Here is a 25,461-nt window from a genome sequence, read left to right on the forward strand (position 1 = left end):
GTAAAGATGGAGTCACTCTGGTTTATCCCTTCCTGCCTAAGGATTAACAAGTGTGTTGTGAAACTAGTAAGAGGCAGATTAAACCCCAGCCCAATAGTTTTCCCCTTTGTTATAATCTGAAAGACAATTGAGCTGTGAGTCCCTGCAGGACCCTGGCAGTGGGAGCCCTGAGCAGGAATGCACAGCAGGGAGTGCAGTACTGGGGGTTGTGTCTGTGGGGAAGGGCTGCTCCTGCCTGAACTGCTTGTTCACTCACAGCGTGGTTGGGCTTGGAAGGGACCTCAAAGCTCATCTCATTCCACCCCCTGCCATGGGCAGGGACACCTTCCACCAGCCCAGGGTGCTCCAAGCCCCATCCAACCTGGCCTTGGACACTCCCAGGGATGGGGCAGCCACAGCTTCTCTGGGCAACCTGTGCCAGGGCCTCCCCACCCTCACAGGGGAGAATTCCTTCCCAGTATCCCATCTAACCCTGCCCTCTGGCAGTGGGAAGCCTTGTCCTATTACTGCAGGTCCCTGTAAATTTTTTGTCTGGGGTTTGGTGTTTGCCAGTCTTAAGTGTTTGTGCTTTTGTCACCGTTTTATGAAGCGTGACTTGATAGTCCCTTTATCTCCTTTCTCCTGTGCCTTTGTTCCCCCCAGAGCTTGCTGTGGTTTTACTCATTTGCCACAACCTGCTTCACGTTCTGCTGATTAAATTTGGGTGATGCTCAGGTGTTACCCCAGCACAGACTCTTCTGTGCAGTCACAGTGGTGGAAATCCTGAGCAGGCTGACTCATGGTATACTTGGGTTTTATTGAGTATTGTTGCTAAAGCTGTGTCAGGGAAGTTTAGTGGATCTCAGGAAAAGGTTCCTCCCCCAGAGGGTGGTTGGGCACTGCCCAGGCTCCCCAGGGCAGTGGGCACAGCCCCAAGGCTGCCAGAGCTCCAGGAGGGTTTGGCTGATCCTCTGGGGCACAGGGGGTGACTCTTGGGGATGAGCCTGGGCAGGGCTGAGGGTTGGACTGGATGGTCTTTGTGGGTCCCTTTTAGCTCAGGATATTCCCTGATAACTGTGTTCTTCTCAGCTAAGTAGGCACCAAGTTCCCCTGGTTAATTTTTTACCTATCTGAAAAGCTGAAAGTCTTTTCAGCCTGCCAAGCAAAGAGTCTCAGTCACTTTTTTGCATCTCTGCTGTGACTTTGTGACTTTTCTTTCTGCCTTGCCAGACAAAATCTTTTTCCATATTGTTTTAAAATGTTCTTTTTGTTTTCCTCCAATTCATCTTTTTTAATTTGTCCTTTGCCACCGATTCTTCTTGTGCCAGCTGTAGGAGCTGTCCCTTTTCATCTTGGATGCTTCACAGGAAGGTTCCTCATTAATATTCAGTTTTGGATAAGAAAGGCTAATTCCCTGTTTGTCTCTGTGGTCGGGAAAGGCAGCGTGGGCTACGATTGCTCTCATTTTGGGTACTTTGGACATCTTTGCTGGGACATGGGTTCAGTCCTGGATTCTCCCTCCTGCTGTTCTGAGTGTGGCTGGAACAGCTCAAACTCTTATCTCCAGGTTTTCACTTGGTTACACAGGGGATAATCTTTCCTGTGCTGGCACTGCCCTTCCCCTGGGACAGGAGGTGGTGGAAAACAGACCTCACCTTTGACACTGCCCTGCTTTTGGGTAGACCCAACAAAACAAGGCATTTACTAAACATTTCATCTCCAATGCCTTCTTTTTCTTCCTGGACTCCAATACTACTGTAATTGTGTGTTTACCTCCATTTCTCTGAGGCTTTGGTGCTTACAAAAATGCAGTTTATTGCCTGAAAAAAAGATGTGTTATTCCATTGCACGGCAGAGATGATCATTTCCTTCCCCAGTTTTATTGGAGCAGGGGGCAGTTTTATTACAGTGATGCTTTAATTTTCTCTGTGTCAGCTTTCTGTATTCCTTTCAAGCTCTTGGTGGGGTTGTCATTGCCCTGTTGGAAAAGGGGTGTCACTTTTCTCCTGGGGGTGAGGATGAATATTAAGAAATGTGCACTGTACTGGAATTGAGCTGGAATCCTGATGGTCCTCACTTAGAACATCCCTTGTTGCTGTGTACTTTGCTTCTCCCAACGAGAGTTACCTCAAGAGAAAACTGTGTTTCATCTCTGGGATAATAATTTCTCTTACACCAACTGTGTGTCAGCTCCAGGACCCGACCTGCTGGGAAAACACAGGGAATGGGAAGGTTTTCTTATTAAGTATGTAATTTATTTTTCCTTGTAAACCGCTTAGAGCTGAAATAATAGTCTGTTTGGTTTTGGGGTTTTTGAGGGGCTGCTTTGGGGGGGTGGGGAGGGCTAAGATGACAAGTTGTGGTTGGAGCTATATTATATTTACAGACAAAACAAATAATTTGGTGGTGTTAGATGTAAAACTTCAAACGTGAGTCTGGTTTTGGGAGTATACTTGCATACATTATCCATCATTCCGTGCTGTTTTAGGGAGTGTGGGGTTACCCCAGCTGTGGGAGCCGAGGAGATAACGCCTCTGCACCCACCCAAAAACTGTTTTGAGCAAGGTTGAGTGTGGCTGTGAGAGAGATGAGGGGCAATACTGGCAGCAACTAAAACCCTCTTAATATCAGCAATTTAAAAGTTCCAGACAGAACCCAAGAGCCATGTGAGAGCCCAGCAGTGAATTTTGGGAAAGGCTGGCTCCTGGCTGTGGAGGGTGTGCAGCTCTTTGCATCCTGGTCCTCCCTTTGTTTCCATGGCAGCACAAAGGATAACACTACTGCAGCTGCCAGCTGCTGTTGGAAGAGAGATTAGGGGTTTGACCTAAATATCTGTTTAATACAGGTCTCAGTTACAGGGGAAGGTTTTTCAGATGTCAGACATCTGCAGGGCTCTGACGAGGTTGGGCTGAGGTGCCTGATGCCTTAAAGGTGCTGAGCTTAGAGCTGTTCTCCCATTTACAATTAGCAAGTGGGGATGGCCAGCAATAAATCTGTCCAATATCAAACATTTATGTTGGAACTGTGGGATTTTATCCATCCTGACAACGTTGGGAGGGAGGGGAGGAGCCTTAAACTGACAGCTGCCCCAGTCCCTCTGCCTTTAGGGCTGTAGCTGAGTTGCTCTGTGGCAGTTTTTGTGACTCCTCTGCAGTGTGTGCATTAATGCTGTTAACCAGGTGTAAACACAGTGCTGGGCAGTGCTGGGATGTGATTCCCAGAGCCTGGCTGGGGTTCCCACCTGGCGCTGGAGGGAGGAGGGCTTGGAGGGGACAGGGCCACCCTGCAATGCTGCTTTTTGCTTAAACTGCCCTAGAATTATAAATGACAGCTGCAATTCAAGAAAGAAAAAAGGGGACTGTTAGGAATTACTGCTGCAACTACCCATCTCCTTACTGGCATACAGTGTGAAGCCAGATAATCCATAATTCTAATCAAACTGAGTGAGGAAGGAAAAAACCTTAAATTATCCTGATACTGCTGAATTGCTTTTCTAAGTGTTTTGTTTGTTATTGCTTTGTAGCTATTGTTTGGTGTAATATATATTACACCATATAAACATATAAACAGAGAGAATCTATATGAAAAACTGGTTTTTTGGGTGGTTTTTTGTTTTGGTTTTTTTTTTTTTTAAACAGGTCTGAGATAAATGAGAAAATTCACAGAATCCCAGACTGGTTTGGTTTGGAAGGAACCTTAAAGCTCATCCCATTCCACCCCCTGCCATGGGCAGGGATGCCTTCCACTGGAGCAGGTTGCTCAGAGCCCCATATAAGATGAAAAAAGGGCCTTTTGGAATGTGACACACTCTTCCAAATAATATTTTATGCAAAGCTTAAAAATAAACATGTCAGGATGTTTTTCTGCTGTTTTCTGTTGGAACTGAATCGGTGCTTTGACTTGAAGTGAAGGGGGCTGGGTTGGGAGGATGTGCTGTGAGATTACCCCTCCTGAAAAATGCATCTTTGAGGAGTATCACAAGTCTCAACCCAAAAGCTGCATATTTCCCTCTTTGCTAAGAAAATTAGCACAGGAGCTTTGGGAAGCATGTCCTGAAAGTGCTGCTTTGATACGGCTCCAAGAAAGACACGTGTGGCCTCGTGTGCATCCTCGTGGGCAAGTGGGAGCTTGTAGGAATATTTTCTGTACCTTTTCACTCTCAGGTTTTTATTTCAAAGTCAGAAGTAACTCTAAATATTGCTTGTAATGCAGAAATTATTGAAGAGGGAGCAGGGTGCGATGTGGCTGTTGGTACTTTTAACTTCATTCATGTGTTTTTGAGGGCTCCTGTTCTTAGCAAAAAGGATCTTTTGCTGAGTGTTTCCAGAGAAATCCCATGACTTTTCTATTTTTTATTTATTTATAGCTTTTCCTCATTTAAAAGGACAGCAAAGGAATGTTGGGATTGCCTGAGGGAAGCTCTTGCTAAGAAGCTTTCCAAGAATTGTGGAAGATTTCAATCTTTTCATGTTGTCCTGCAGAGACATCTACCCGCCCTTCCCTCATCCCTCCTTTTGGTCAGGTTTGCCACTGGGTTTTCATCTGGATCAGAGGCAGAGAAAGCTGTGAGAGATTTGGGGGGAAAAAAGGGCAAAACAAGGTTAGTGGCACAAGGGCCGGTGGGGGAGAGGCTGCTGTGCTGGCACTGCCCATGGGGGGCTGCTGGGATGGTTTTGAGGCAGCTTAGGCTCTCCTAAAATATTAATCAACAGACAGACTTTACTGGCTTGGGGGGGTTCTTTGAGCAGAGGGGCCCAAAGGATGGAGAGGGTGATGTAAATCTAATTGACCCCAGTTAAAACTGTTGACTCTGAGGTCTGATGAGCTACCTTGCTGCAACTGCCCATGGCAGGAAAGTGAGTGGATTTAGGAGAGGGCTTCCAGCATTCAAATTCAAGGCTGGGATGAAACAGACTGCTGGACACTGGGGCAGGCTGGGGCTGTGGTTGTTTCCAGAAAGGCTGTGAAACCCCTCCAGTTTTCATGTGTGACTTTGCTCCCCTCTTCCAAATGATGGATGTTGTCTCTCTTTACTTTGTGCTGCGAATATTTAGTTTTTAGTGATAATTCCTGGCTTTGAAGAAGTAAATTTTTCTGTTTGAAAATTTTGAGTGGGGCTTTTCTGGGAGCTGTCTGCTGTTCTGTGCCTTGGAGTGCACAGACCTGGCCAAGAATGGCCACCAACCCCTGAGATTTCACCCCAACACATGTTGCCCCATCCCTGGAAGTGCCAAAGGCCAGGTTGGATGGGGCTTGGAGCAGCCTGGAATAGTGGAAGGTGTCCCTGCCCATGGCAGAGGTGGAATGAGATGAACTTTCAGGTCCCTTCCAACCTTCTGGGATTCATGGGGAACCAAAATAGAGCATACATCTCATTCTTAGTGCTGGAACTGAGATAGAAGGTTCCTCTGGGTGGAGCTGAGTTACTAAACTGAGGTTTTAAAAATAGCCAAGGATCTTGTTGGAGTTTGTGCTTTAATGTAGTGATGTGGAAGTGGAACTGAGAAACTCTGAATGTGGTGGTGGACATGAAAAAAAACCGAAGACCATGTTGGGGAAAAGTAAACTAGGCAAGGAGAATGCAATTTAAATGATCTTGGTGCCTGCTTTAAAAAGACACAAGTGACACTGTGAGTGTGTGGTGCTTTTGATCACTGATGCAGAAGTTAAATGAGCAGCACATGCAACTGTGATTAATTATTGACAAAAGTCATTCCTTTCATATGTACAGTCTGTAGTGAGACATGAAGGTTGAGTTCACTTGAATTCCAGAGTCGGGCAATAATGCAAACAGTCAACTTCATACATGTGGTTCTGTTTATTATGCAAATCTCTTCCAATATGTTTAAATCCACATGTGGTAGTTGGGGGGTTTGGTGCTTCAGCAGAGGATTTTTGTGGACTTCACAATTTGGGCTTTGCCGGCTCTGGTGTGAGGGATCCAGTGTTTGGGTCGTGCTGTAGCTGTAAGTTAATCTCCTTTATTTAGGAAGAAAAGGCAAATCCCTGGGATTGTCTGTGATGTTCTAAGTATTTGACCTTTTCACCTGAACTTCCATGGGTCTTGGGATTAATTTGGAATAAATCATTCCTTCCTGAGGAATTCCTCTGAGAACCAACTTAGTCAGTGGGTAGTTCAGTGTCCATCCCAGTGAAGGCTTCCAAATTCCTGGCTGATGGGTCTTTTTGTAATATTGAAGCAAAAGTAATTTATTTATTAATAGAGATACACTGGAAAATACAGGTTTGCTTTGAGATTGTTTTCGGTTGGTCACTGGGAAAGCTTGGATGGTCTTTTAAGTTAGTGAGGATAGGGAATTACCTCCAGGTTCTTTATTCTCCAGATGAAAAGATCAAATGAAAGAGCCTTTTCCCTCAGCTGATGCGTGTGTTGGAGGGGGAGCAGTGGCTTGCAGAACCTTTGCTCCCCTGTGGACAACGTGACCAGGTGTAGCTTTCTGCCTGTTACTTCCTGTGGCATTAGGAATTGTTTGGAATGCCAGGACTCTCTGTGCTGTTCAATTCCTGTACAGTGGGAGCTGTTCTGCTGTTTAATTCCTGTGCAGTTGGAGCTGTTCTGCTGTTTAATTCCTGTGCAGTTGGAGCTGTTCTGCTGTTTAATTCCTGTGCAGTGGGAGCTGTTCTGCTCGGGAGGAGCATCCTGTGTGTGTGGCACAGACACTCATCTGGTTTGCCTGGCTTTTGGGAGGCTTTGATCAATATTCAGATTGGATTTGTATCAGAAAGACCACACTCTGTTTGCTTACAGTTGGCCAGACCTTTATGGAAGGAGCAAAATGATACTTGGAGCTAGAAAAAGAGAGCCTTATTTCTGTCCTCCCTGTGGGATTGCCAGTGAGGCTGGACCTGGGTGCAGCCCTAAGGAATTGATTTCTGTTGGGAGCAGTGATGAACTTAATTCATTCTTCAAGAAATCAACCCCTGCCCCCAGTACTTCTGATTGAATTCTAAAGTAAATGGCTCTGTGGTTTCTTTCTGTCTGGGTTGTACTACAGAAAAATAGCCTGTTTTATGAATAAAGAGATGTTTTCCCCTCCCTGGGCAGGGATGTTCCCAGCGACTCTACTGGCTGCAGTTGTTTTCACTGAGTGTGATGTGCAGTAGAAAATAACATGTTTTAGAACCAGCAAATTTTCTCATTTACCTGTGGGGAGGATGGTGGCAGCTGCAGTTGCTGATGTTTATTGTGACAAACAGCCCAAGGCTTTTCCTGTAGGGAAGGAATGTGTCAAGGCGGATGGGAAATGGTTTAACCCTGGATACACCGAAGAGTCTTTGCAGAACCCTGAAGGCCTGGAGGTAGTTTGGGCTTGCAAATGCCAGGGCATGAGAGATGGGTGGACTCGCTGCTGAGGGCAGGTCTGTGTGGAATGGGCACTTCTGGGATTCTGGATTTTTTTATATGATTTGTCCAAACCCCTGGTGTTTGTCAAGTTGGACTGTCAGTCTCCTGAAATCAGGGTGAATTTTGGTCAGCCAGAGCCTTGGCATGAAATTGTGTGCAGCAGACCACTAAATGTCATTATCCTGACGTTGGGAATGTTCTCCTCTTTCACAGATGCCTTTGTAAATAGCCAGGAATGGACACTGAGCCGATCCGTACCGGAGCTGAAAGTGGTGAGTTTGTGTTTACTTCTGGCTTGGAAAACATCCTGAAAATGTCACACACAAGTGTGAATCTTCCACACTTCATTAAATCTACTGTTGGGGGAAAAAACATAGGAAAGAATTTTAATTAGTAAAGCATTTTTCTTCTACACAAATATGATAGAATCCTGGGATGGTTTGGGTTGGAAGGGACCTTAAAAATCATCTTGTTCCACCGGCAGGGACACCTTCCACTAGCCCAGATTGCTCCAAACCCTGTCCAACCTGGCCTTGGACACTTCCAGGGAGGGGTCTGTCTTTATATATCTTCAGTTTTTATAATCATACTTCAAAGATCTCTCTGTATTTTATTGCTGTTGCAACTTGACTGGCTCCATGAACCAGCTTCCAAGGGAGGGCTGACACATCTGTAAGAGGGGGGTGGAAGTTTGCAGCTGATATATAAAGGTCTTTTTGTCTCACCATAATAATTTTTCATCGTTTTTTCAAGGGCCAAATGTCTTCTCTCCCTCTCTTGAAAGACTTTACCTGAATTGATACCGAATTAAAAAAAAAATATTTTGAATATTCATTTAGTGAATCAAAACCTACATTTTACTGTAACAGTGAGCAGTGATTTAATAGCTGCTTACAATAACTTCCCTTGGCTGAGCTGCTTTCCATGTAGGTGAAAGAAAAGGCAAAAATAACACAGGCAGATTGGGGGAGTTTCTCAGATTTGCCCTTTTAAGAGAAGTGAACATGGAGGCTGAGATGAGACCTCCCGGTAGTGGGAATTAAACCAGCAGCTCGGAGTAACTGAGGCCCCATCACTGGGGTGTAATTTTGAAGACAAACACGTCCCTAAATACCTCACAGAAGTAAAACTCTAAAGAATTTGGGACTGGAAGGTGTTGGTTGGGTAGGAGTCCAACACTGTGGTGGCTTATTCTGAGGAGGATCTACAGAGGGTTTCCTTGCAAATCCCTTCCCCTTCTCTGAGCCCTGCTAATTCACAGCACCCCCCAAGGCACCTGGGGCTTGCAGGTGGGACCCAAGCTGTGTTACTGCCTGTTGTAACACACAACACAAACAGATGATGGTCTCAGGGTATGTTTTTCTCTTGTGACAACCTGGCTGCATCATGTGAGTACTTGTCTTGGGTATTTTGCCCCCGTGGTGTCTGAACCAGGGGTAGGAAAACAGACTGCAGCTGCTGAGAATTGATTAGCAGTGGTCAGCATGCACAGGATGGCTGTGCCAGGGTGAAAGCAGAACTCTGACCATTACAAAAGTCGTAATTGGATTAGAGCACTGCAAACTGTGCATTCCAGCAGCACCAGCTGTGCTCCAGCAGGGAGGGCAGATTGGGAACTCCAGCTGAAATGTGCTCTGCCTTTGCTGCCTGTCTGCCCTTGGGGAGCAGTCGTGGCTGTGAGTCCGTCTCTGGGTCATTCCCTGCCTTCCAGCCTCATCCTCGGAGCTCACTGATGGCTGAGGAAGGAAAGGGCCATGTGAAAGCCAGACCAGCTGCTGCAGCAGTGCAGGTGTGGGGATCAGACTTGGCATGGCAGGGTTAGGAAGGAGCCCCAGCTTTACCCTCTTGAGCAGGATGTGGGGAATAGCTCACTGGGAGAGGTTGTCCTCTCTGCAGAGGTGGGAGGTCCTGAACTTGAGGGGTTGGTTGATTTCTATTTTTGATTTATTTATACAGTGGCTGCTGTTGTACACTTTGGGCTCTGCAGAATTTTAAAGGGAATAGAAACTGCTCTGGGAGAGCAGGGGAAGCACCCAGGGCTGCAATAAAGGAAGGATTACATTTCAACATGTCTTTGAGGACAGAACACCAGTCTTTGCCTCTGCCTCCTGTTTTAGCAATACACTCAGGGCTTGGTTTCTTTCCAGCGTTCAGAAGGATTTTCAAGGTCAGGTTGGACAGGGCTTGGAGCAACCTGGGATAGTGGAAGGTGTCCCTGTCTCTGGCAGGGGGTGGCACTGGATGAGCTCTAAGGTCCCTTCCAACCCAACCCATTCTGGGATCCTGTGGTTGGTTTGTGCTGATCAAATACTTCTACGGAGTTCTACCTCAGGATTTCGATGCTTCTTTGATGGTCAAGAGCGTGGGGAGACCCAATACCTTTGGTATTCCTGGATCCCATGTATCCAAATGTAAAATAAGGATATTTTAAGCAGAATAAATATGAGGGGTCTTTCTGGATAAAATCACTTAATGTCTTGCTTAAAAAATACACAAAGTGCAGTCAGGGGAGCTTTCAAATGCCAAGTACCATCAGTACATTTAAGCTTTTTTCCCAACAGGGTTTAGTAGGATGTGGGCACAGTGGTTTGGCTGCGTTTTACAGCGTGTCTGGCACTTGTAGATAAATGATTCAGTGTTGCACAAGTCATAAGTGACAAGAGCACTGAGTTGTAGCTGAATTTTCTCCTTTCTGAACTGGGTTAGGGTGGTATTTTTGTGCCCTAACATGCTTGTCATAACTTTGTGCATTTCAGACATATCCATAAATAAATAGAGATGACTGAGGGGGGTGTGTGTATAAAATATGGGAGAGGGGAATATGACTGCTGTGAAAACATGCTGGCATGTTTGTCATACTGTGGGGGATCAGCCTTAAGTATTAATACCGATAAAGAGAGAAACTGGATTTGAAGTCGGATCTTTTTTCTAGTGTAAAACTTATTGCTCCTGGGTTTTAGGAGCAATTGATTGGGAGACCTGGAGCTGTGATGCCAAACCCTGCACTGAACAAGAGGACAGTTCTCTTAGATTTTCATGTCATGTTTGATCCCTGGTAGGAAAGAGGTGGTGCCTTGTAGGTTCTGAGGTGGGATCTGAAGGAATCCTGTTTTGCCAGGTGAGGAGAAGGCAGATCTCTCCTGAGTGCTTTCTGAAGGAGCTGTCTAGGGAGAAAATAAAACTGTCATGCAAATGTAGATTTTATAGCTGTGTTTGCAACCTGGTCTAGTGGAAGGTGTCACTGCCCATGGCAGGGGAGTGGAATGGGATGAGTTTTAAGGTCTCTTCCAACCCAAACCAGTCTGGGATTCTGTATGAAATAGTGTTTTTTTCACTGAAATACATGTTCCTCCTCCTGATCACAGTGCTTTTGGTATCAGTTTGCAGCATTATAATATCCAAATGCTCTTGTAGCCAGGTATTGTGGATCCCTATAAGGAGGAATGTATCAGAGAACCCGAAGTGCTGTAAAATTATGTATTTTGATGGGACCTTTGGGATACTTAAAAAAAAAAATGTTGTATTCTCAAATCAGTTGATGTCTTTCAAATATTTGGGTTCTCTCAATAGAATAAATTACCCCCATCCATGGCCAAAGTATGTAGGTTGTTCACTCTCACTGGACCCCAAGTTGATGCTTTTCTGTTTTCCTGGCAGTTAAAATTTTGGCCCAAGTCTAATATAAAATAATGTTAATGTCCATACACACGGGACTTGTAAGCGATTTTTGATATAAAGGGTGGTTTCTTAGGGTTTAGAATTAAGAAAATGGAGTAGAGACTGTGCACTAATGTGTAACTTGTTCCTGCTGCCTCGGTCAGTTTGGAAATCTTGGGCCCATCAGCAGAGTTCATCTTGTCTCCAGGGATCTTATGTTCTGAACCTTTGGGGAGGGTCAAGTAAACATGTGAGAACAGAGTAGGCTTGGTTTGTTTTACAGGGTGAAGTAAGTTCCCATCTCCTCCCCCAGAAACTGAGTGTCCTCAGCACTGTGTGCCCTTTTATAGCAACAGAAAATGCAAATCTCCATGTCTTTTGGAATGTGAGCACCTCCAGGAGGAAAACTCCTGTGGTTTTGGGCTGCTTTCTGTTAGTTCTGCCTGGGTTTGAAAAACAGATGCCAGTGAACCAGCTCAGCAGAAAACTCCTGTGAGCTTTAGGGTCAAGTGCTGCTGGTGGTTGTCAGATGTTCCCAGGCAGGTGTTGGGCATGGATGGTTTGAGTTGGGAACTTCTTGGTAAAGTCAGGGACTTCAACACATCCTGGTGGAGACCTGAGTGCCCCTTCCAGTGCCTAAAGGGGCTCCAGGAGAGCTGGAGAGGGACTGGGGACAAGGGATGGAGTGATAGGACGAGGGGGAATGGCTTCCCAGTGCCAAATGGCATGGATAGATGGGATAGTGGGAAGGAATTCCTCCCTGTGAGGGTGGGGAGGGCCTGGGCTGGAATTCCCAGAGAAGCTGTGGCTGCCCCTGGATCCCTGGAAGTGTCCAAGGCCGGGTTGGAGCGACCTGGGCTAGTGGGAGGTGTCCCTGCCCATGGCAGGGGGTGGGATTGATGATATTTAAGGTCTCTTCCAGCCCAAACCATCCTGTGCTGGTGGACGTGGCAAGATGAGTCTGCCCACAGCCACAGATATCACGTGTGCTTCAGTGTGAGTCAGTGGGAATCACAGAGTGCAGCCTCCAGAGCTGTTCCCAGTATGAAAGCTTCACCCAGTGAAGAGGTGCCAGGCTCCTCCCTGCAGTCTCTGTGTTCCCTGGTGTCCCATGGGCAGCTGAGCACAGGAGTGCTGCGGGCAGAGCCCGAGTTCCCGTGTCAGCTCTGCTGTAAACTTTGTCTGGGCGTCTTTGGGACTGTTCCAGTGGCATGGGCTTTCTCCTCGAGCACTGAGATGTTATTTCAGGGTTCTCATGGAACGTTCTGCTTTTCCCAGGGATTAATGCACTGGGTTTCTGTTCCCTCTGTGTGTCCAGGGGATCGTGGGTAACCTGGCCAGTGGCAAGTCCGCGCTCGTGCACCGGTACCTGACGGGCACCTACGTCCAGGAGGAGTCACCCGAAGGTACGTGCTCTGCCCTCACCACTGCTCTGCCCCCACAGGCTGCATCTCTGTCCATTTGAATCACACAGAAATGAATTAGCAAAGGATCTGATCTGCTGTTTCAGAATTCATGGAGATTTCTCCTGTAGTTCTCCAGACTGAGCTCAGTATGCACGACGATATAGTCGGAGCTGTTCCATAGCTCCAGAGCATCCTTAAATACTTTGGCCCCCAGGATGGGTCCTTATGGGAGACTCAGTCCTGGTGGAGAGGAGCTGACTGCTCTCAGTGGTGCTGCTGCTTTCAGTTGGGCTGTTGAGAGCCACTGTCTGTAGTACAGTAGGATTTCTGCAGAATTGGGATTTGGGGAGAATAAAACAACTTCATGAGCTTAAACTAAAGATATAATTTGTTCATTGTTTAATGTATTAAGTATTTAGTCTTGACTTTTTTTTAATGTTCTCATAGCATAGCAAATGAATTTGTATGCTGTAGTGTTTAACATTAATCCAAAAATATCATAGCATAGCACCTTATCAAGGTGTGTCTTAGAATAAATACTTTTTTTTGATTATTTTTCTTTATCTGTTCTCCTTATGAACTTTTAAATCCAACTCTGAGACACTGAATTTCTGGTTCCTTCTTTTCCTTACTGGCTGTTCCATTCTTTGCAGATATGGATGCAGGTAACTATACATTGTCTCCATGGCAGCTCTCCTTTGGAAGGGACAGACGGTGGTTTCTGTACTAGAGCATTTTCCCCTTGTTTTGTGTATCATTTTGAGTTGTTTCCTTTTGATTTCAAGTCTTTAGTACATCTCACTGTTTTTGTCTCTTGCTGTAGTTGTCTCCTCAGCAGTAGTTTGTAGCTTCATGCATCTCTGATAACATTTGTTCCTAATTAACTCTTACCAAAGGAAACTGTTCAGCTCAACAGTTGACTTTTTAACAGCCTGGAATTGTAGTTAAAGTGGGAGGAGAGGGAAAGGGAGGGATGGACAAGGCTTTTCTGTGTGGTATTGCAGCAACAGTGAAGGCTTCCAGTTTCTAAGTTTGCCTGAAATGCTTTTGCTGCTTTGTAGCTAGAACTGATAATTGATAATAATAATGGAGCCTCTCCCCAAAGCTATGTGTAGATCCTGGTTCTGGATGCTGAGAGTGAGAAATGGTGATGTGAGGGGCAGATCCACCAATTTACAGCAACCCTTCAGCAAAAATCAGTATCTCAGCATCTCTGCACAAACAGAAAATATTTTGGGCTGTTTTCTCCTTGCAAGACTCCGATCTATTGGCTGTTCCCAGGGCTGGCAGTCCTCTCCTCCTCCTGTAGGATGAATATTTTGGGTGGTATTCCTTGGGAGTGTTACCATCTGTCCTCTTTGTCTTGAAGGATTTTTATTTACAGTGACGTTCTGACTGTTTTTCCTGGAAGAATTAGATGACAAAAGCAGTGTCAAATCATTTCTTTGCACGTAAGTGTAGCTGACAAGCCTCACTAATGACACTGCTGCATTTCATTAGCAGAAGGAAAACTGGAATAATTAAGAGCTTTAATTCGCCTTGTGTGAGGGATAAGGGCAGATTTCTAATCAAGTTAATACTGAAGGAGATACAACCCATATAAACCATCCTTAGTAATACCTGTAGTGGTGGTTTGTGAGTGTTTTCGTTCTTTGTCCTAGAGTCTCAGGATGGTGTGGGTTTGGAAGGACCTTAAAGCCCCCCCAGTCCCACCCCCTGCCCTAAGCAGGGACACCCTCCCTAGATCAGGTTGCTCCAAACCCTGTCCAGCCTGGCCTTGGACACTTCCAGGTCATCCAGGCACAGTCCCACACAGCAGGCAAAGTGTCATCCTTTACCTTGCAGACCACTCTTTTCCTCTGCTGAGGGGTGGTAAATGTTCTGGGTTGTTCAACTGCTAAAGAAGGGATGGATATGGGACACTGAGGTGTCAGCTGCTTGATTAGGGAAGAAAACCCCAAGTTCCCTGACTGTGAATGGCTTCCTGACAGCTCAGTTTGTCAGGCATCATGCAGTGAGTACCCAGTGGGTAAAGTCATGGCTCTTGCTCCACGTGGAGGTGGTGATTAGGGTCAGGGACTGCTCTTTGTGCTCTCCTTGGCTCCAGTTACCATGAAACCATCCCTCAACCAGCCAGGTCCCGGGTCTCCTGGAGCCTTTGGAGGCAGCTGCAGTGTTCCAGTAAATGAATTTTATGTGAAGGTGGTTTCAAGTTTCCTTCAGCCCTTTAAGGTGAGATATTTCTCTTGCTGCCCAACACCATGTCCCCTCCAAGAGGAGGACTCAGTTAAGGGGTAAAGTTTTCTCTCACTGTCTGGCCTAACTTTGATTTCTGTTCAGAACTCGTTTTAGTCCCTGGTGTGTTCGTAGCATGAAAACCTTTGTTTTCTTGAAGTATAAGGGTTTGTTAGGAAATAAGTTTGCTTTTAGACTCTTGCTTTGCATATTTAGGATGCAAATAGCTGTGCTCCTGTGTGACACATTTAAAATCAGGTGGATTTGGATGTAAGGAAAGAAGTGATGTGTTACCCTGCAGTGAGTGGGAATCTCAGGAGTCTGGGACTTCCAGTTTTTTTTCTGTGATGGTACAACAAGGAAATGATGGGAAATAGGGAATCCTAGTGACTTTTTATCTTCTAAGTACCTTCCAAGTGATTGGAAGAAACACTCCTGCTTCTGGGTGTGTGACATGCTGAAACAAGAGATGAGGTGTGTGAAGCCTGGGGTCTTTCTTTTCCCCCCACTAAACTGGAATTGTGCCTGTAGGAACAGAGTGAACCCAGGGCCGGGTGTGGAATTTGAGGCTGAGTTCTTTGCAGACCAAGGTGAGCTGAAGTTGACAGGAATGGGGAGTGTCAGGAGATTCTGTTGCTGTTTGGGCTTTGTTCCCAAAAAGCCACCGAGGTGTGAAACATGACTTAAAGGCTTTTCCACACCTCTGCTGTGTCTGTGAATATCTTAAGTCATATCATTATTATCTCACTACTTTTTTTCCAGTGAGTGTAATAAAAAAAAAAAGGCAGATGAATTGTCCAAGATGTCTCAGCTGGGATGAGGAAAAAGGAGGGTTTTTTCCTCCATGTACTTTGGGATATATTTAAGATTTATTTTTTTTTTTTCATGTGGAGTAAATAGGTTCTGTGTTTCCAAAGGCATAAAACCCTGACTCGAGGCAGCAAGTAGCAGTAGCTGTTGCAGTCAGTGAGGTTTCATCTCCTGTGTGTGGAGGAACTTGTAATAAAAATGACATTTTCCCCCAGTAAGAGGTACGGAATAAAGCCTTTAATGGTGTTCTCCAGAAAGCTGTGAGCATTTACTTTCTCTCCAAATTTGACCTAAAAATAATTTTATACTATTGCAGCTTTCACCAAATAACTTTTTTCAGTAGCACAGTGAACAGTGTATCACTTGAATAGCAGGAATGGTCATGAAATGGTCATAAAATAGCAGGAATGGTCGTGGTTATTATTAAAATGCTAAACCAAGTCACCTTCAGCCTTCCCTTTGAAGAATGTAATGGAAGCATCACGAAAATAAGTTCCCAGCCTGTAACAAAAACATGTATCAACGATCTTAAAGGTCTTTTCCAACCTAAAGGATTCTGATTCTACGTAGAAATTACATCTTGGGGGATGGATGTCCATGTTTTTCAATTTATTGTCTCTAGTAACTATTTCTGTCCCATTCTTCCCCAGCAAAGGGTAATTATACAAGGAGGATTGAGGCAGACTGCTTTAAAATTTCAGCTGCTTTCCTTCCCATCCTCTTAAGAGATTTTGTCTGGTTACAGACTCTTACACAATATCTGTGCAGAAAGTTCAAGCACAATCTATTAACTGGGATGACCTTCCAGGTGGCTTCAGTCAGGTCTGATGCTTCCCTTGCTGGGATGAATCCAAGAATGGAGCTGCTTCTGGGAAAAAAGAAATGTTAAAAAAAGGACCAGGCCAGGCTGGACAGGGCTTGGAGCAACCTGGGATAGTGGAAGGTTCCTTCCAAGCCAAACCCTTTGGGTTTCTGGGATCCCTTGGGGCTCACAGTTTGGTGTTTTGGGATGAAGAGAACATGGGAGCTGCAGCAGAATTGGACAGTTTTCCCTTCTGTAGCTCTGACTCTTGTTCCCTTCTCCCTGTGATTCATGTAATCCTTCCTGCTGGGAACAATTAGGTTCCTAAGGTTGCCAGTCTCTTTACAGAAGCCATGGCTATTTTTATCCAGTTAATATTTTTTCAAATAAGTAGGAAGGCTGTATTTAGTAAACACCCCAATTTGATCTCTCCTGAATAAAGAGAGGATGTGCCCCAGACTAATCTGTGCTCTCTGTTCTCAGCAAGCAGCTGGCTGAAATGCAAATGAAGAGCAGGGAAATGTGTCACCTGAGGGTGTATTTAGGTGCTTTTCTTGGAAACTCTTGCTTATTCATTCATGATTTTTTGGAATTCCAGAAAATGACCATCATAGATGGTCATATACTGACATCGCACCTGTTTATGTGCTTGTACAGGGAGATTCTGCAAGAATGCCAAGTGCACAGGAGTTCAAAAAAACCACATTAACCTTAAAGTCACATTTTGAAGTTCTTGAGCTACAAAATGCAGGGAAGCTGAAATTTTCCACTTTGATTTCAGTGTTTACAAGCTTTTTGTTTACAGATCCTTTCAGTGTTTCACGAGCTCCTGCAGCACTTTGAGGCAACTGAAGGTACCTGAGTAGTTTTCCTGTGTGTAAACCCACATGTGTGCAGGGGACAGGGATGACTTGAGACACGTGTTTCAAAATTACCTATTTCCAGTTCTTTGTCTTCCATTCTTTTCAGACAGGATTGGCTGATTATTTTTATTTGGCATTTCATGCTGACAACCAGATATAAAACAACACTTGTCTCTTTTTGATCCTTTTAAAGTGCTGCTGCAGTGGGCTCTCCTGGGCTTTTGGAGTCTTTCAGGCTTAGCATAAAAGACACAAAATGTTTATGTATTCTGCCCCCTCCCCTCTGGAGCCCTTCCCTCTCCTCCTCCTCCTCCTGGGACTGCCTGTGTGGGTTGGAGAATCCTTTGAAAACCTCTCTGTTCCAGCCGTCGAGTTGGCAACTGTTTCAAGTGTCACCTAAATAAGGAACTCTGGTAATTAAAGGAAGAACTCAAGAATTTACTCTTTTCCTGGGCAGAAGGTGCTGAAGAAGCAGTTTCCTACAAGGGGCTTCCCTTTCTGAGCTGTTTAAGGTGATGTCTTTAACATGTTGCACCTTGAATACTCCAAGGTTTGGATGAGTAGTGTCTTTAGGATTTGTGCCCTTCTCCTAAAAGGCTTCTTGGAATGTTGTGTCCCCAGTTAAAACTGTAATGCAGATTTGTAGCTGCTCTTAATAGCAATACAAGTGGCTTCTCCCAAGTAACAAGCAATAGGACGAGGGGAAACATCCTCATCCTGTGCCAGGGAAGGTTAAATTGGATATTAGGGGAAATTTCTTCTCCAAAAGTGTTGTCGAGCATCAGAACAGGCTGCCCAGGGCAGGAGTGGAGTCACCATCCCTAGAAGTGTTCCAAAAACGTGGTATGTGGCACTTGGGGACATGGTTTAGTGGTGGCTTTGGCAGTGCTGGGTCAATTGTTGGACTTAATCTTGGAAGGCTTCTCCAACCTCACTGAGTGTGTGATTCCAGGATTCCAACTCTCCAGTTCTCCCTGCTTTCTACTGCTGAGTCAGCAACCAGTTTGGAGTGGCTGCTGCTGGAAGAAGGACCTCCCTCCCACTTTGTTTTTCAAATATTACTCCTGGGTGTATTTCTGAATGTAGCCCATTATATCGCTCTTGATCCCAAAGCCAAATCTTAGTGTGTTCTTTGAACATGTTTCTTGTTCTGCTTGTATTTAATTTCTCAGTTAAATGAATTAAATTTCCACCTTCCTTGAAATCTGTTGTTGTTTTGGGAAGTTGTATCAGAAGGCAGGGAATGGGAGGGAGCTGATTTTATTCAGTGTGATGAATTCTCAGCGGTCTCGTTGATTTGCACAGGATGTCACTGTGTTAGTACCCATTTTAGGGAGGACAGATTATAGTATGATCACAGCTAAGTCCAGTTCTAACTTCAGGGTTACTATTTGTGATGTCAAACTGTAATGAAAGGACAGTGTTATAGAAGCTGGCTATAAACTATGTATAAAAAGCAAAGGGATATTTAAAAAAAGAGAGGTAAAAAAGGGCTTGGAATCTGTGGTTCAGTGCTTTTAGGAGTTAAGTTTTTGGCCTATCTTGGTTATGCTGTTTAGGGTTTGTTAGTAATTAGGTTAAAATCTTTGAAATTATGTTGGAAGTTTGTGAAGTCAAGCAGAAATTTTGAGCAGCTGAATTATGTGTTAGATTAAAAAGGTGTAGGGTGGGTTTGTCTGGAAGATGAAATGTGTGATAAGGCAACTTTTAAAGAACTGCAGCGAAAAAGAGCACGGGGCTGACTCTGTGAGGAGCTTTGTTTGGAAAGTGCTGGTTTGGGGTGTCAGCTTTTAAAACTTGAAAAGGCTGGTGATGGAGACAGGTAGGAGTGTACTAAAGTGGTGTCACATCCTGCCCAGAGAAGCTGACTCTGGGTTTTGTTTGTCTCCAGCTGGCTTGATAAAAATCAGCTTTTAAAATTAGACTTGCAGTGTGTGTACAGTTAGTGGGTGTGATGTGTAAGTAACGCTCTGCACCTGCTGTCAGTGAAATACGCTTATTTTTCTTACTGGGTATTTTCTAGGCACACCTTTTTGGTCCTTATCTTCCACGTGGTGCCCTACCCGGACTGTGCAGGCTGAGGTTGGGATGGTGACACGGGCTAGGACAAGGAATTCCCAGCTGCTTCTCTGCACTGCCAGAGGGTTTTTCCATCCTGCCCCATCTCTCTGCAGGGAGTTGGTCCCTCCATTTGGCCCTGTGATGCTGCTTTTGTTTTTCCCCTCTATTTTTCCAACTCGTTATGGTCACGTTGAAGTACAGTCCAATTTTCTAAGATAATTGCAGTCCCTCCTGCTTCATTATCTAGAAATTAAGTAGCCTGTGTTACTTCCACCTTCCAGGCTGTTAATAAGCTGCGTGTGGGAGGGGCGAAGCTCCCGCAGAAACTTGCTTTGGTATCATCCTTCATTTTTCAGAGGAGTCACTTGATGAGGACAGGGTGGTTTTACCTCTGTGTCTGCACTCACAGGATAGTGTTTTTATTCTAATTGGCTTAACACAGTCTGCACTGAGGGCAGGAAGCTTTATAGTGAAAGTAGCACATCCACTGCTCTGCTCCCCTCTCCCTGGAATGAAGGAAATGTAATTGCTCCCAGGCTGGCTCTGCTGTTTTCTCATTTATCTTGGGGGTTAATTGGTCCCTTCCTCTCCCTCTGTTTGAGATATAACATTGGATCTAATCTCAGCCTGTTCACCATGGAATCACAGAATGGGTTGGAAGGGACCTCAAAGCCCATCCAGTCCCACCCCTGCCATGGTCAAGGACACCTTCCACTAGCCCAGGTTGCTCCAAGCCCTGTCCAGCCTGGCCTTGGATGGCCAGAGGATGAAGTTCACTGTACTTTTGGCTTCTCCTTTTGCCACGTTGTTCTTGCAGAGAGAGACTCTGCTGGGGAATTATTCCCTCCCTGCACCCAAATGTCTCTTAACTGCATTTGTGTGCAATAACGTGGGGTCGACTGCAATAAATGCTCTCTCCATACTGGCCTGTGAAACACCACGGGGTTTTGGGGGTTTCTATTTCTTTAGATGCTTGTTGCAGCTGTTTAAGGTTAATGGGAGGCACTGCTGCCTATGTCCTGCCCACTGGCTGGTGTTGAGCCAAGAGTGGGTGGCAGCAGGATGTCACTCTGTCCCTTGTTTCCTGAAGTTGCAGTGCCAGTCGGGTGGGTCAGGGCTGCACTGCTCTACCAGTTACATCCTCTGCTGCTTGGAATTGAGACCACAGACCTCTGAAAAATAGCATTCAGCATAACTGCCTCTATTTGTCCTCAGCATGGAACCTCCCACCTTTCCATTTTCCATCTAACCCCTATTAAATGGCATTAAATTTGGCCTCTGATCCTGTGCAGGGCCAGAAGTTGGACTTTGATGATCCTTGTGGGTCCCTTCCAACTCTGAATATTCTGTGATTCTGTGCAACTTGAGTAGCTAATTTCATTTATTTATTTATTTATTTATTTATTTATTTTAAGTATAAGCTGTTTTCCTGAATCCTTAAAAGCTTAAAATTGAGTTGATCTCCTTTGAAATCACCACCAGGTTCTGGGGACCCTCCGGGAGGGGGGCACTGAAAACACGTCGGTGATTATATCTCAAAATTAAGTTGGTAAATGTCATTGCAGCTGCTTCTGAAATTCCAGCAGTGAACCCTCTTGCCACAGAATTGCAAGGCCATATATCAGTGCTTCCATGCCAGTTTTTATGTAAAGAAAAGGTTGTCTGTGTGCTGTGATACTGCATCACACATGGTGCCTGTGGGGGTACCTTACTGTAACGGGGCATGGCTTCATACTTCGGGAGACCTATCCATGCATCTCCTAAACTGTGTCCTAGACCCGCTGGGAGAAGCAGATGGTGGGGTTTGAAGGGCTCGATCTAGGTTGCTTTTGTTGGTTTTTTGGGTTTTTTTTAGCCAGGTGCTCTCCTGGGAACCCGCTGCAGGGATCTGCTTGCAGATTTAGTCTCATGTGAGAGTGGTGGTTCCCCAGTCTTTGCACTTCTATGGTTAAACACTCGACCCAGCTCAACCACATGTAAATTTAGTTTTAATCCTTCTTGTAGGGTTTGCATCCTTGTAGTAATACGCTTTTTGGGGGAAACATTTTTAAAGTAGTTTGTTTGAATAAAAATCTCGGACTAGCAAACTAGAAGGCCACTAGGTTTGAATGGAGGTTTTCTTAACGTGTTTCCCTGAAGAGGAGCCTGATTCTTGGCACTCTTTCCCATCTTCTGAGGAACAAAAAGGGAGAGAGTGTGCATGTGTAAGACAACTGACTGCTGCTGTCAGAATGCACGTGTCATTGGGAATATGAAATGCAGGCTTCAGAGCTGCTGCAGTCCCACCCCCTGTCTCGCCCTGCCAGAGCACACGTTCAGCTACCACCTGGGTTTGTTTGTGGCCGGCCCCCCGAATTTATCTTCCTCATATGGCCAAGTATCTTCATCCCCGTGGCAATGTGCTTGAGTGGAGAGCCTGGTGAGTGCAGTGGGGCCTGGGGATACAGGATGAAAATCCTCAGTGGACCAGCTCCCAACCAGGCTGTCAGAGCTGGATTAAAGCCTTCAGCCCTGGAATTCCCCATGTAACAGCCAGCTTTTGTAATATACAGCACCTTTGATTACAAATGTGTGCTGTGTTTACAGTTCATATCAATTCTTCCTGGATAATTTTTGCCCTAGTGCTGGTTCTGAGCACTAACCTAGAGAGCGTTGTGCATGAAAATGAGATTAGGAGGCTTTTGTTGATCCCCCCCAGCCCCGTGCTCTGATTTGTGCTGGGGCTTCAGGCTAGGCTGTAAATTGCTGATGCACAGAATTTATTCAGCTTTGTATTGATCAAAGCTGTATATTTGTGTGGGTTGTTTTATAGCAGGAATCTGAGCAGATGCACCTGGGAGAGCGGGTGGTTGATGGTGTTCTCAGATGTCCCACTCCCTGTGCTGGTGGCTTTGGGCACAGCAGTGATGTTTGCCACCTGCTGCAAGATTCAGTACACGTTTGTGTGAACAGATGATGTTCTAGCCCTGGAAAATTGGGAATAACGTGCTTTCCTGTGCCTGTGGTGCCCTGGCAGGAGCGGTGCAGGTCCCTGGAGCCGTGCTGCAGGCTGCCTGTGTCCCTGTGACCTCCCAGGTACATCTGCGAGCTGGGAAATCCCCTCATTAAAGAGCTGCTGTGTAACAACACTGATGGGACTAGAGCAGAGCGAGTGCCTCCCGTGGGAATAGTGCTGTGGGTTTGGAGCTCCTCCTTTAAACTGAGAAGGTCATTTCTTTGTTCTGGGTGTTGCTGGTTCAGGTAGTAATTCGTGGCTCCATCACGCACAGGGATGTTCAGGAGAGCACAGGCCTGTCTTGTAGCTGTGGGAGACGTCCTGACGTATTTACAGGCTGCTGTAATTCAGTATTTGAACTGGCTGATCTCTCTGATTCCTCTTTCCCTCTGGTGCTTTACGAACTCCAGAAATGTAAGTTTTTAAAAACAATGACCGTGGTGCTGTCCAAACTGAACCATCCCAGAATCACTGCCCTGGCCCTGCTTTGGTTTCCCCAAACCAGTGATGGGTCTCATCAAGGCTCGAGTCAAAGGCAGAGTCAGTTTATTGTTTGCCTTAATCCTGCAGTCACAGATATCTGCAGGGTACACAGCCTTGCTCTGTGTATTCTTCACTGTTTATGCCTTTGTTTGTGTAAATTCTTGATATTGAGAGAGGCACTCTCAGTCTCTGTCCTGTGCAGCTCCTAATTTTGTGGTGTGCTCATGAAAAGGGCTCCATAATGCTGTAGACACAGAAGTTGTTAGGGATGCATCCTGCTGTGAGCTGAGATTTGCATAAAATGATTCTTACTTGAGGGATGAGCGTGAGTTTGCTGTTACATTTCTGGATCTTCAGATTTGATTTGAAATATTTAGTACAGAATGGAAATGCAGATCATTCTTTAAAGAGTTTGGTTGGGGGGTATTAAATTTAAACTATTTATCATGAAATACCTAAACCCAAACAGAAATGGAGGATGTGTGAGGATGTGACTGTTCCAGCTAATGAGCATATCCAGCTTTTAAGGATGAAGGAGCCACTTGAGTAGATTTGAACTGACTGTGTGACAGTCCTGGTGAAGTGGGACAGCATGTCAAGATCTGAATTTAATACTGGAAATAACAATATGTTGGGGTTGTGCCGAGCTCCACACACAGTGCTTTGGGGGAAGGCACGGAGCAGGTCCACAAGCCTGGTCATTTAGTGTGGATTCCTGCAGGAAAAGAGCTGTTGGATAACTTTATTTTTTTTAACTGTATTTTTTTAACTGTATTTTTTAGACATAGTACCCTTCTCCAAGTTGCTCTCGCCACCCAAATCAGTAGTGACCAAGAAGAATAAATCTTAGTGCTCACATTTGATCAGGGCAATTGAATATTTTTCAATTCTCTGCCTAAGTGTTTTATTTCACCTTGTCTGTGCCTTCTCTGAAGATAGAGTGAGACTTGCAAGGCGTCCTGTTGACCAGGGGAGTTATAAGTTGGCCCTGAACCACATGCAGTTCGTGGTATTTCATAATTATCTGAGTGAACTTTCAGTGCTCAAAAAAAGGAAATAGGAAATGGCAATTAGGCAGAACTTTCACTCTCCAATCACGTCTATACTGCCTTGCCATTGTTACTTACAGCTTTCAAGAGCCTCCCTGGAGGGCTCTATATTAAGTAATTCATCTTGTTTAACACTTCAGTGTGAAGCACGTGCAATTAATTGACAACATATAGAAATAATGGTCTGATTAATAGAAATCCAGTTCCTGAGAGCCGAGACTGGTTTTCCTTTCCAAGCTTTACGGTTGATTGTTCTTTTCAAGTTCACTGATGATATATATTTATCTGCCACTGGATCTGCGAAGGCAAAATTGAAATCCAGTTTGTGAGTGAAATGAAAATCTATATGTAGCTCTCCTGCTCCCGTGCCATTAAACAGCCAGAAATGTGATAGTCCTAATTGTTGCATGTTTAGTACAGCTAATAGAGTAATAATGATAGGGTAGCTTTATAAAGAAAAGGTTTTTAAAAAACCCCAAACCCACAAACAGCAACAACAAAAAAAAACCAGCAGAAAACCACAACCACCAGCCCCATTCTTACATCTTTTATTAAACACAAAGTGTGTTTAAAGATACTTAAATACTGCACAGAGCTGAACTGTGAATTGATCTTGGTTTGAGAGCTGCTGTTGCGGTTGGGCTGGGGAATGGTGGGTTTAAGGCAGTGTGGTGTTCCCCTAAGGCAGCAATTTTTGTGCAAATTGTTGTGTTTTGAGGCTCAGCATTACCCTGTATTTGCTGACTTACCTACCACATGTTTAAAGGTGGTGTTTTGGTAGTGTGACAAGTTTTAAAGTGTGTGGTTGGGAATTGGGGTTCAAATTAGAAACAATTCCAGTTTAAAAAAAGAGGGATGAAGGAAGAGGTTTAGGGTGTGTTGATAGAAGTGTTTTATCTCAACGTGAACAGCTCAGCTGCGAGCTTGAGTCTTGCTAAGCAGGAGGCCTTGGGGACTTTGGGTCTTAGGTGGGGACTTAAGAGTGGGTTTGCTTCCAGGAGAGGAGCCTAAATGCCTCCCAAGTACTCAGGCCACGGTTGCTAATCCTGGCTTAGGCTCGGTCACACCAGCAGCCCTCAATGGGATTTGTCATTTTGAAGGGACACAGCAGAGTGCCCAAAATAGGCTTTTAGCCCCCAAGGAGGCAATTCCAAGCCTGCCCTGGGGTCAGGCCTGGAGTCCCCCAAGCCAGGGGAGGGAGGAGTGGAGGGAGCAGGAGCAGGTGCCTCGGCCTTGGGGTAGGTACCTCTTTGGTGTGCAAAGCACCCAGTGCTCTGCATCTCCCTGAACAGCAGGGGCAGGGCTGGGATGTGCTTGAAGGCTCCAGCTCCACTCTTTATCTGGCTGTGCAGAGCAGGTCTGGGACCCATCCTGAGTCAGCAGCACGACGTTCTCTGTTAGCTTAGCACATCTCTGCAGAGGTACCACCATTGTAGCTTCTTTGTCTAACATGTGTCTGGTATTTTCCCCTAACTGTGGTGTTTGAATATAGAACTCTCATTTCCATAACATCCCATGTGTGCTCTAAGAACTGGGCTTCCCTTGAGGAAATGCTGATCCCCACAGGAAACCGATTTTGGTTATAATAGGCAACACTGTTTGTATACAACTGTCCCATGTTTACCTTTCCTAGAGATACTTTTCTCACTATTATATAAAACAAAGGTGATACAGAAGGTGTTCCAGCCATATGTATGAAAACCAGGGACACCTGACGTAGGAGTTATTGTTTGTAATGCAGTCGTTGGCTTTTCT

At 45.2% G+C, this 25,461-nt stretch overlaps 1 protein-coding gene across 10 annotated transcripts in view; it reads left to right on the top strand.

Moving 5' to 3' along the window:
* The window catches only part of LOC127472607 (arf-GAP with GTPase, ANK repeat and PH domain-containing protein 1), a 314,949-nt gene that overhangs the window by 89,870 nt on the left and 199,618 nt on the right, over window positions 1-25,461 (top strand). For all 10 annotated transcript variants that reach the window (XM_051791074.1, XM_051791078.1, XM_051791075.1 and 7 more), the window contains exons 2-3: window positions 7,559-7,617; window positions 12,321-12,408. In XM_051791074.1, the coding sequence (XP_051647034.1) occupies window positions 7,559-7,617; window positions 12,321-12,408 (147 nt within the window). The remainder of the gene's footprint in view (window positions 1-7,558; window positions 7,618-12,320; window positions 12,409-25,461) is intronic.

The sequence above is a fragment of the Manacus candei genome, unplaced genomic scaffold (assembly GCF_025592945.1).
Source record: "Manacus candei isolate 608988 ecotype Guabito, Panama unplaced genomic scaffold, ASM2559294v1 h1tg000029l, whole genome shotgun sequence".
Taxonomy (NCBI): domain Eukaryota; kingdom Metazoa; phylum Chordata; class Aves; order Passeriformes; family Pipridae; genus Manacus; species Manacus candei.